This window comes from Amblyraja radiata, chromosome 5 (genome assembly GCF_010909765.2).
Source record: "Amblyraja radiata isolate CabotCenter1 chromosome 5, sAmbRad1.1.pri, whole genome shotgun sequence".
Lineage (NCBI taxonomy): Eukaryota > Metazoa > Chordata > Chondrichthyes > Rajiformes > Rajidae > Amblyraja > Amblyraja radiata.
Genome location: NC_045960.1, coordinates 63,878,793 through 63,891,579, shown reverse-complemented (window position 1 = coordinate 63,891,579; position 12,787 = coordinate 63,878,793). Strand labels below are relative to the sequence as shown.

General features: G+C 41.2%; 1 protein-coding gene across 3 annotated transcripts in view; it reads left to right on the top strand.

Moving 5' to 3' along the window:
• The first annotated feature begins 3,075 nt into the window (after window positions 1–3,075).
• Window positions 3,076–12,787, top strand: part of mpv17 (mitochondrial inner membrane protein MPV17) — a 35,740-nt gene continuing 26,028 nt past the window's right edge. For all 3 annotated transcript variants that reach the window (XM_033021394.1, XM_033021395.1, XM_033021397.1), the window contains exons 1-2: window positions 3,076–3,359; window positions 4,897–4,979. In XM_033021394.1, coding sequence (XP_032877285.1) covers window positions 3,358–3,359; window positions 4,897–4,979 — 85 coding nt within the window. In that variant the 5' untranslated portion in view covers window positions 3,076–3,357. The remainder of the gene's footprint in view (window positions 3,360–4,896; window positions 4,980–12,787) is intronic.

The window sequence follows — 12,787 nt, the reverse complement described above, 5'->3', positions numbered from 1 at the left end:
GTATAAAACTTAAACATTTCTGGACTGATATTTTTGAAATAATTTCAGAAGTTATTAATACAAAACTGGACCCAAACACAAAATTAATAATACTTGGAATATCAGAACAAAGTTTAACACTCACAACAAACCAAAGAAATTTCCTCGACTACAGTATAATAATCGGGAAAAAATTAATATTAAATTTTTGGAAAGGCCCTACAACCCCCACAATTAATATGTGGATTACGGAAATGTCGGAGACCCTATACTTAGAAAGAATTAGACTTGTCTTAATGGACAAACAAGATATTTTCGATAAAATCTGGGCTCCATTCATTAACTATCTGAAGGGATAGATTGGCACAGCACGAGGACCCAACTGAAACTTGAACTCAGGATCAGATGAAAAGCTATACTTTATAATCTACGAACCTATCTCCATTGACGTATTACAGGTAACCCATTCCACCTCCTCTGTTTTTCTGTTTTTTTTAATTTGTAACATTCTACCCTCTCTTTCTCTCTCTTTCTATAAAAAATAAAAACACTAGAAGCAGAAGTAATTGATATTTGAACATTTTAATAATGTATGACTGATGTATATGAAAAGTCTTTTTACTATAACATGTAACTATATAATATGTCTACTTCTAATTAAAAAAAGAAGGCCCAGCAGCGACTCTACTTTCTGAGGATCCTCAGGAAAAACAACCTGGAGGAGAAGCTGCTGGTGTCCTTCTACCGCTGCTCCATCGAGAGTGTGCTGGTGTACTGTATAACCACATGGTATGCCAGCTGCTCTACAGCGGACAGGAGAGCCCTTCAAAGGGTCATCAACACCGCACAAAAAAATCACTGGCTGCCCACTGCCATCCCTGAAGGACATCTTCAGCTCTCGCTGCCTTGGCAGGGCAGCCAACATCCTGAAGGACCCTTCCCACCCTGGACACAACCTGTTCCACCTGCTGCCCCCTGGCAGACGGTACAGGTCTTTCAAAACTCGCACAAACAGACTCAGAGACAGCTTCTACCCCATAGCCATACGTGAACTTAACAATGCAAAATAAGAAATAACACTCACATTCAACTGAATGGTTCTACCTCAGCTGCTATTGTTATTTATCTGTAAAAAAAATTTATATGTATATATTTTTACCTTTTCTTATATATTTAAAATTGCTCTTGTGAATCGCACCGTGGGATTGACTTTTTAAAATTTCGTTGTACCATGTGCAATGACAATAAAGAGATTCATTCATTCTTTCATAAACTGGTAAATGTAGACGCAAGAAACTGCTGATGTTGGTTTACAAAAAAAACCACGAAGTGCTGAAGGAAGTCAGTAGGTTATGAACCAGATTTGTCAGAAGAGTCCCCGACTCCTGAGGAAGATTCCTCGCAGTACCTGAGCCTGGAAAAACAGCTAAAATCCGGAAAGATTCTGACCCCAAAGTCATCTATCCAGGTTTACCAGAGATGCTGTCCCACGCAATGAGCCATTCTTGAACTTTGTTTTTTTTCTATAAACTAACTCTTTCCAGGGGCCTGCTGTTTACTTGTCAGTTTTCAGGACTAGACTGATTTAAGCAATTAGCCTGAAGAAAGGTCTCAACACAAAACGTTGATGAAGACCCTATAGGGTGATTTCACGAAAGGTCACTGGAGCGTAAATCCCCACTCACGTGACCGAAAATTTTAACTGGGGGACAAGCGTCACTTCCGGTACATGTTAGTGGATGGGAAAACACGCACTTTCACACCCGTTAAAAACATCGAAAACGGCCAGTTTTTGAGCTGCAATTAACTGTACCGGTCGGGGTGACCGTGAGGCACAGCTACTTAAATTTACAGTCCAAAAAAAAGATAGAAACTAAGGTAAATACAAGAGCAGGCTGAGGGTGTGAAAAAGGCGGAAGTGCTAGCGGACTTTTTTCTTGGAGATTTAAAGATCCAAAATATCGGGAATTATCGCGTTTGCTCGCTGCATTTCATCAAAAGTGGCATTATTGACTTTTTATCTTTATTCATTTGTTATATGAAAAGTATTAAAAGTTAGAAACCCGTCAGTAAAATTGCAAAATCGCCCATGGTTCTCGGGTGGGTTTTAACATGCAAAATGAACACGCTTCTGAAGCTCCATTTACCATTTAAATAATCGTAAGCTTGCATCTCAGTAAAATTGATTTCCAAACGCATTGAGAGTTTACGATTATTTAAATGGTAAATGGAGCTTCAGAAGCGTGTTCATTTTGCATGTTAAAACCCACCTCGAGATCCATGGGCGATTTTGCAATTTTACTGACGGGTTTCTAACTTTTAATACTTTTCATATAACAAATGAATAAAGATAAAAAGTCAATAATGCCACTTTTGATGAAATGCAGCGAGCAAACGCGATAATTCCCGATATTTTGGATCTTTAAATCTCCAAGAAAAAAGTCCGCTAGCACTTCCGCCTTATTTACACCTTCAGCCTGCTCTTGTATTTACCTTAGTTTCTATCTTTTTTTTGGACTGTAAATTTAAGTAGCTGTTCCTCACGGTCACCCCGACCGGCTCCGTTAATTGCAGCTCAAAAACTGGCCGTTTTCGATGTTTTTAACGGGTGTGAAAGTGCGTGTTTTCCCATTCACTAACATGTACCGGAAGTGACGCTTGTCCCCCAGTTAAAATTTTCGGTCACGTGAGTGGGGATTTACGCTCCAGTGACCTTTCGTGAAATCACCCTATTCCTTCTCTCCAGATGTTGCCCGTCCCGCTGAGTTACTCCAGCTTTTTATGTCTATCATAAATGAAACATCAATCTGATTCCCAATGGCGTGAGCAGTCGAAGACCATCACAGCCAAAGATCTTATAGCAGAGCTCTATAATCTTTGATCACAGTAATGTTGCTGAACTGGGTTGCTAAAGCAACGCTGGGGTCCTCAGTTTAATGTAATTGAAGAAGGGATCCGAAATGTCTCCTGTCCACGTTCTCCTGCGATGAGATGCTGCCCGACCCGCTGCTGCTGCTGCTGAGCAGCTCCAGCACTTTGTGTCATTTGCTTCGTGTGTTTTAATGCAATTTGTTTAGCAGCTTCTGGTCAAAGTAACAGCGGAAGTGACGCGTGGGACATTTGCTACAGGATATCGGGCGCGTGCTCCGGGTCGGCGCCGCTCGCTGAATGTTGCAGCTTCCACTGTCCGCTCCCGGTTATTGACAACCGGCCGGCGCCTCTGCTCTGCTCTGCCCTGCCCGGCCCGTCTGCAAACATCCCAACGCCAGTCGCCGGATTGGAAAAGTCCAGCGGAGAGCCACCCTGAAGGAACTTTAACTTGCATTTCTCACCCACGTCCCACCACCTCAATCTTACCTCAACCATAAACTTGGAACAATGTGAGGCTTTACTGTATTTTAATAGGGTATCCTATCCAACATTAAAAATTATATTTGGCCCAGTCAGTTGTATTGTTAACCACCACGTTGAATTGGAAAGCGGTTATTCCAATGCTGTTTTTAAGGGGGTTATTGTGTGGTTGGATGATGTTTCTCAAAATCGGTGTTTGACGTAGATTCCACGAACGTTCAATGTAATTTGGGTTAATTGGAGTTTTCTTTCCATTGATGAAACCGTTTCTCCAATTGTTCAGTTATATAGGGAATAGACCATAAATATTTTGTGTAATGCCCATTAAAAAAAATATATCGTATGTACGGTTTTAAAGAAAGCAACACCAGTTGGCGAAATAGATCTTCATAGAGAAATAAAATTTAAAGTGGGCGACGACCTTTGATCAAAACACGATGGACATTCCTAACTTTTCGTCAACCTGGAACTTTTACTCTCTCCACACGTTTCCCGGACCCGAATTTTAATAATGTTTTTTAAAGTTTTATTTTGGATTTCCAAAACTTGCAATTTTGTGTTGTTTGGTAAAATGAACTTGAATGAAACATCTTGGAGCTGCTGTCCTTAGTTGATGATTTATGCTGTAGAACTTTCATATTAATTTCAAAGAGGCATCTCATAGATTTTGTGTTTAAGAAGGAACTGCAGATGCTGGAAAATCAAAGGTAGACAAAAATGCTGGAGAAACTCAGCGGGTGAGGCAGCATCTATGAAGCGAAGGAAATGGGCAACGTTTCGGGCTGAAACCCTTCTTCAGATTTAGTGTTGATACTGGCCTTATAGATTTAGTGTTGATACTGGTGAGAGAACTGAACCTGCCATCAACAACTCTGGAGCTGCCCAAATAGTTTGATAAACTCTTAAACATTTACCAAAAAATCATACATTTTGTAATTTCCTATTCTTTGAATATGGAAGGTAGGTAGAATACAAATCAAATTATTCATTATAACAACAAAATAAGCAATTTAGAATAAGGTTTTCCCTTTCCGATTTACCATGGCTAATATGTGCGTCGGAAGTCCATCACATTTCCAATTTATATAATTATATCCATTTACTTTTTTTCATAATCAGCATTACAATTAGCGAGGAAACCATCTGAGTATCGCCAGTGTTTTCTTTTCAGCTTTCTAATATCTACAGTATTTTGCTTTAAGGTAGAGGATTCAAATGTGGTTTAGTCACTGCTTGTTTTACCAATTCACTCTTGTTTTACCATTAACGTTAAATCTAAATAAATGTAATCAGTACTTCCACATAGTTATGTCAAATGTAAAATATGCTGTAATTAGATTGGGAATATTAACCTAAGAAATGCATTGTTATTGTTTTGAGATTTGTAGTACCACCCTGTATTTAGAGGTTCCATTGTAAAATACACTTTTTTTTAATATGAATTCAAAGCTGATTTTTTGTTGCTGTACAGCACTCCCATGTGATATTGATGATTATTTTAGGAAGAAATGTCTCTTTGTTATAGGGGACATGATATTGATTTTTTTTTCATTGTTTTCTGCATAGGTTACAAGGAATAAAATTAGTATGGCGAACGTATCAACAGTTGCTGACTAAACATCCCTGGAAAGTCCAAATACTGACTGCGGGTAATGAATTGTAATGAATGTTAGCCTAATTTCAGTTTCAGCAGAGTGATGCAAGATCTCATTGCGTGGTACTACACAAAATGGGCCCTGCAATCATTATACGTCTTGATATTTGTCCCATTTACCCATGTTTGACCTATAGTAGACTTAAATTCCTTATTGTTTCAAGTACTTGCTAGATGCTGCTTAAGTGTTGAGAATCGGGAATCATTTCCAGATTCCAGCCATTCTCTGTGAAAGAAATCCTCATCAGATCCTCACTACATTATCTATCTCGCCTTAACTATGCATTTTTATTTCAGATACAAACATCTTAGGAACAATATTCTTGGTTCGGTTCACATTAACCAACCTGATCTCCCGGTGGCTCATCACTTCAACTCCCCCTCCCATTCCCAATCCGACCTTTCTGTCCAGGGCCTCCTCCATGGCCAGAGTGAGGACCATCGGAAATTGGAGGAGCAGCACCTCATATTTCGCTTGGGCAGTTTGTACCCCAGCAGTATGAGCATTAGCTTCTCTAATTTCAGGTAGTCCTTACTGTCTCCTCCCCTTCTCAGCTCTCCCTCTGGCTCCTCCTCTTCCTTTCTTCTTCCTCCCCCCCCTCCAGAAGATTCTGTAGAACTACTAATGCAAGAGTTAAAAGAACAATGTGCTTCCTGTTTTCTAATTTTCTGTGTATCTGTCTGACCTAGTTTCACATATTAACAGATTACCAACGAGATGAAAAAAGGCAAAGATTAGAAATCAAAGCTCAGGAGAAGATGTAGTGCTGGAATAACTCAGCGGGCAGGCAGCACCCCTGAAGAACATGGATAGGTGACGTTTTGGGTCTGGATGGGGGGGGGGGGGGGGGGAATTAGTGACTCCTCTCCTCCCCTCTGAAGGTCTTGAAACTTAACCACTCCATGCTCTCCAGAGGTGTTACCTGACCTGCTGAGTTACCCCAGCACTTTGTCTCCTTTCGTAAACCATCATCTGCAGTTCTTTTTTTCTATGAGTCAAAGATCAGACTTGATGTAGGTGTTGCACGCTTATCAGAAAAGTGAGCTTCATGATTATGGTTTTGGATGGAATTATAATTAAACAGTTTCACCAGGGAATAGAGGAAAACTACTTTCCTTAAAGGTATGGTAACAATTGCCAGGCACGGAAATCGCTATCAAAATATTGAGGGGGGGGGGGGGGGGGGCCACAATTTCTTGGCGGCCGCGCGTGCATGCACACACTCACACACACATGCGCGAGGCTTCAGAGGCTCAATCCAGCGCTAAATGCAGCTCAACTGTCTGTCTCGCCAGGTTAACCTACAGCCCTGCCTGGACTGACGGGACACCAGCGCTGCTTCTCCGCGCTGGCTGTAAACCTGGGCCATGTTTCCTGCAAGTCCAGGCAGGGCTGTAGGTTAACCTGGCGGGACAGGCAGAGTTGAGCTGGGTTTAGTGCTGCTTCTCTGTCCACCCGCGGGCGTGGGAGGGGGGGGGGCACTCGGGTGGGGATGGGACCAAAGATCCTACAGGATCTTTGGATGGGACAGCGCCAGAGAGCCGGGATCGATCCTGGCTGCGGATGAGGCGCAGGTCTGTGCCACGACTCCCTCCTCCAATCACCGCGCTCTGTCCTCAGTCCCAACCCCCCTACTTCCACCTCTGACCGACACCTCCCTCCTCCAATCATCGCACTGAATCATCATGGCCTGCCCCCATTGCCTGTTGACTAACGTCTCTCTCGTCCAATCGGCGCCCTCGATTAGCAGTCCCACCCCCACTGTCTCGCGGAAAGCGATGTTTTCACCGAGTTTTAAAATCCGGATTACAAAAAATGGGGTTTGGATCGTCCCCCACCTCTCAAAACATCAGAATAGAGTAACTGCCAAAAGTAGATTGTGTACTTGGTTTCTCAACAACATCAGTCAATGTAATGGAAGTGAAAGGGAACAGCTCCCTCTGGGCATTCTAGATTATAGAATCGTCTTTGGTCAAATATTATTTTACTCACCCTATTCTTTACCTGAATCAATGCTAACAGTTTTTCTTGTCAAAAATTCATGCAATCAAGGAAATGTAATGATGGAAAGCAAGAAGATGGCGGATGAATTAAACAGATATTTTGCACTAATATTTGCAATGTAGAATACGTAGCTTCCTAGAAACATCTATAAAGTAGGAACAACAAACAGGAGATGCTGTTTTACACAAAATGACACAGTGCTGGGTTATCTCAGAGGATTACTAAACTTATGTTGGGAATTGGAAAGGAGGGAGAAACTTGGGGAAAGTTACAATCATCAGGATAGTGGTACAAAGCACGTTGTTGATGCTGCAGGTTGATGAGTCTCAGATCCTCATAAACCTCATCTTAAGGTCTTTTTTTTAAAAGTTCCCAATGAAAAGGTTGTTAATTTGGTTTAAATTTTCTAAAATACTCCAATTCTGAGAAGGCTTCATTTGATTGGAAAATAGCAATTAGAACTCCACATCTGCAATTACTTGTGTCTCCACATTAGTTAGCTTAACATCTGTTACGGGGAAAATGTTAGAAACACTTATTAAAGTAAAGATATTATTGTAGGGCACTTGGGTCATTAGGCGAAGTCAACATGTTTTTATGAAAAAAATAATATTTGACCAATTTAATGTTCTTTGATGTAATTGGCTGTAGAAGTTGGCAAATGTACACTTTTATTGATCCAGAAAGGCTCTGATCAGAGACTGCATCAAAGGTTGTCATAGAAAATAGAAACTCACAGTGTAGGAATGAACACATTGATGTGGGTAGAAGATTGGCACAGTAACAATATACAGGAGGTATAAATGGATCTTTTTCTAATTCGCGAGATATAATAAGTGGTGTGTTACTGGTGCTGTGACCTAATTTTATTTACATTTTGCATAAGTGAGTTGGTTGAAGCACTGGAGGTATATTTGCTAAATGTGTTGATGCAAACATAGGTAGAAAAGTTAGTTATGAAGAGGACAAGAGGGAGAAAGGTTAAGTGAGTGGACAAATATCTGACATGGAGTAAACTGTGAGGGCAAATGAAATTTGGTACAAGAAATAATAACTGTTAGAATAGTGAGAGATTGCAGTAATTTGGTTGTTCCAGTGTATGATTAACCAAATTGTTAGCATTCAAGTAACAAGTAATTAGTAAGCATTGTCTTAACATTGAATGGGCAGGAGTGTAGAGCTATGATTATAATTGTATCTTCCTTAATCTTACTGAATGACAGCTGGTTTGAACAGCCTGGCAACCGACTGGCAAGGGATAACATGACGACTTGAACGTCTAATCCGGATTCTGTGTAGATTTTGTCTACCTTCGATTTAAACCAGCATTTGCAGGTCTTTCCTACGCTACTTATTTATTTCATTGGTGCACACTGTAATAGTTTGGAATAGTATCTTCTAAAAACAGATTGGTGCTTTTCATACATGCAACAATGATATCTTAGAAGTACTTAATTGGCTTTGAACTGCTTTGAGATGTCTTGAGGTCATGAAAGGTGTTCTATAAATATAAGTTTGTGCTTTACTACTTTACTGGATGCACTGGACACTTGGAGCTGGTGATGTTTGCACCGTTTGGAGTCGGCACAATCAATCAACAGAATCGAGGAGTTGGGATTCATTAATTGCAGAGCAGTCGTTTATTAGAGACGGGGGAACTTGAAGGGAGGTACCAGCAGAAGATAGACTGATTACAGAAATTACAAAAATACTGTATAATAAACCAATATCTTTAAGAGTAGGTCTGCAAATAAAGAGTGAAATTAAAAGAGGTTTAGGATCGAAATGTTCTACGACACTTGTGGACAGAAGGTAATTTTATGCACGAGCTTGTTTCCTATGAAAACAAGTATGTGCTTAATAAAATATAAATTCACAGGTTATCCTTATTATTAAATGGTCTGGGAGAATAATGTAGAAAAGATGGATAGGGTTGTAACATTTTAAGGCATAGGGAAGGGTACAAAAGAGATTCACTAAAATGGTGTCAGTGGTGAGATGCCCTGAGAATTGTGGCGAGATTAGAGATGCTGTGTTTGTTCTCCTTAAAGAAGGCAAAGTTAGAGATGTGACAAATGAACACTTTTGATACGGTACACACACTGGACACGTGTTGATAACCATAAGACACAATGGTTCTTTTCACCTCGCCAGCCTCTGCACCAGCACAATCCATTGGCTTATTGCAACTTGCCTGGCCCTCTGAGTTTTTTCAGCAGTTTTTTCCCCCTCATCAACCCCTTTCTGTTTCCCACAGGTATCACTCTCTCCGTGACTCTCTGGTTCGTTCGCTTACCCAGGCATTTTCCCCAGCAACTGTGGGAGGTGTAACATCTGTCCCAGCACCACCTCCATCTAGACACCTATACAGCCCTAACAGGCAAGACAAAATTCATCTGTACCTCCTCCAACCAGAGCTACTGTATTAGACACTCCTCTACATTGGTGAGACCGAATGCAGAGTGGGTGACCACTTTGCTAAGCACCTGTGATCTGTCCACCACCCACATGAACATAGAATTCTCCAGTTTCAGGTAACCTGACTACTCCCCTCTTCTTCCCAAGCCCTTCCTACCCCTTTCTCCTTCGACTCTACCCAGGTCCTCTCTCTCTCTCATACACCTCATTCCAATATCAGCCATGATCATATTGAATGGCGGTGCAGGCTCGAAGGGCCGCATGGCCTACTCCTGCACCTATTTTCTATGTTTCTATCACCTACCCCCCTTGCATCCAGTTTATTTCCCCTCTCCATCCCCCATCTCCATATTAACCCCGCTGTTCACATCTATTCACCATCCCTCATTTGGTTCCACCCTTTCTTATCATATTCCACTACCTTCAGTACTTTGGTACCTGCACATAGCCACTACAACCTCTGTCACCCTTTCCTGACCCCATTTGTTAATCAAACCCTTCTCACATGGATCCACCTATTGCTTTCCAGCTCTTGCCCCATTCTTCTACTTCTTCTTCTTGTAGGATTCCGGCAGTGTAGACGCTGCTAAGCGTATTACTGCCCTCCACAGGTCAAAGTTTGAACTAAATCCTTACATACAGTCCTGTAACTTGCAGGAATTGAAGAACAGCCCTGGATATCAGTTGATGTTTCTCACTGTGTCCAAACAAAGATGAAACAGAAAAAGCCTCAACTCCAAGTCCTGTCAGTCTAACAAACAATACTTCTCTTTCTACCCTGTACTTTTTACATTCTAGGAAAACATGCTTAACTGTCTCATTACTCCCACATTCACACAAGCCAGAAACATGTTTCCCTACAATGCACAAATAGTAATTTAACCCACAGTGTCCCAACCTCAATCTACACAGTTTAACTGAGTCCCTACGGGACAAAGATGTACAGAAACATATTTTCCTAACTTCAGATTGTATAGAAAAGTAGTGTCTACCCCTGACTTCCATTTCCCATCCTCTCTGCCATTCTTTTGTTAAGCCCTCTTTAATTATTTCTCTCAGTTCCACTCTCCCCAATAATACATGGATATCTATTTCTCTTCTTAAACTCTCCTTTGCTATGAGGTCCACCTGCTCATTCCCCCTCACCCCAGCATGCCCGGGAACCCAGCAAAAAGTGATGTTACACGCAAACCCAATTCTAAAAAACACACTCATGATTTCATTTAGAATGTCAGGACGTGCTTTAGATTTCCCTACTCTTAAAGTTTCAAGAGCAGCTGCAGAATCAGAACAGATAATGACTTCACTAAAACTGGCTTCCTCAATCCACCATAGAGCCCATTGAATTGCCATTAATTCAGTCGTGAGAACAGAGCTTCCATCAGAAATGCGCCGGCCAATCTTCAACCCAAGCTGCTCCACATACACTCCAAACCCAGCTCTCCCACTAACTGGATCTTTAGATCCATCTGTAAAAACAATCAAAGTGCTCTCACTGATTGAATTAAGATACTCCACTATTCTTGGAGTCACCTCGCGCTTATCTTTTTCCTGAAGAAAAGCAAGCTCAATAAACAGTTCAGGAAGAACCCAATAGGGCACAGGTAGCCATATTGTATGCTCTATAATACCCCCTTGTTCCAAACCCAGCTTCTTAGCCCACTGATTTATAATGACAAAAAATGTATTATATTTGTTACCATCATCTACCTCTTGCAACAAACACCTTGCTGGGAAGGTATCATTACACCCACAAAGTTTAGCCCAGTAATGTAACCCTAGCTTAATGCGCCTTAACCATAAGGGCATTTCTCCCATTTCAACAATTAGGGCAGGGACTGGGGAAGTCCTGAAGGCTCCACAGCAAAGCCTCAAAGCCTTTGCCTGCAACACATCTAGCCTAGCCAGAACAGTTTTAGACGCAGACCCATACACAAAACACCCATAGTCAAGAGAAGATCTGATCATGGCCTGATAAATTAGCAGCATTGTCTCCCTGTTGGCCCCCCACTCACACCCAACCAGACTTCTCATAACATTCAGAACTTTTCCACACTTCAACACAATTTTACCTACATGCACAGCCCAAGTCATACGCTCTTCAAACCAAACACCCAAAAACTTAAAAACCTTTACCTTCTCCAATAGAGACCCATACATATACAGCCCTAACTTAGGTAACTTTCTTTTAAAACCAAATACCATATATTTAGTCTTAGAGGCAGATATTTTAAAGCCCCATGTGTTCCCCCATTCCTCTACAGACACTAACACTCTTTGAATCTGTTTTAAAACAAACTCTACATTACGACCTCTTTTCCAGATGGCCCCGTCATCTGCAAACAAAGACAGACCAAATCCTCTCTCTAATTTACAAAATATGTCGTTTATCATGATATTAAATAAAACTGGACTGATAACACTTCCCTGCGGGGTTCCATTCTCTATTTCTACAGTCTCTGAGCTGACACTACCAACCATTACTTGTATTGTTCTATTCAATAAAAAATCCTTAATCCAGTTGAACATTCGTCCCCTGACTCCCAAGTCAAAAATTTTAATCATTAATCCCTCCTTCCACAAAGAATCATATGCCTTCTCAATATCAAGGAATACACTCACTACTGTTTCCTTGCTTCTAAATGCCCTTTTAATATCCTGATCCAAAACTGATACAGACTCCATTGTAGACCTTCCATTCCTAAAGCCATTCTGTACATCAACAAGTAGTCCTCTGGTATCTAAAAAATAAACTAGTCTGTTGGTTACCATCCTCTCCATAATTTTACAGAGCACTGCTGTGAGCGCTATAGGGCGATATGAACTAGGGTCAGATGCCTCTTTGCCTGGTTTTAAAATAGGGACCACGACTGCATGTTTCCATTCCTTTGGTAAATAACCCTCTGCCCACACAGTATTAAACAAAGCTAAGATTTCATCAAGTACAATATCATCCAGATGTTTAAATAACTCATACGACAACCTATCTCTCCCCGGGGTGGTATTTGCCCCAGACATAATTGCATCCTTCAACTCTTTTATGGTAAAAAACAGATTAAAGGTATTATCATTTACTAAACTCCTCTCCAGCTTCCACTGATTAACTGCCATCAGCTCAGTTCTCTTTCTACACCTCTCCACTCCCATGCTCTCTGATCTATGCACTGCTTGAAAACTGTCAACACACATGTCTGCTTTTTCCTTATTGGAGACTGCTACCACCTCACCCTTCTGCAACACTGGTAACAAACTTATTTTGTATACTCCTGACATTCTACGCACAGCTGACCACAAATGCCTTACTGGAGTTTCCGGGCCTAGCGTACCACAAAACTTCCTCCAACTATTCCTCTTTGCATCCTTTACAACTCGTCTTGCTA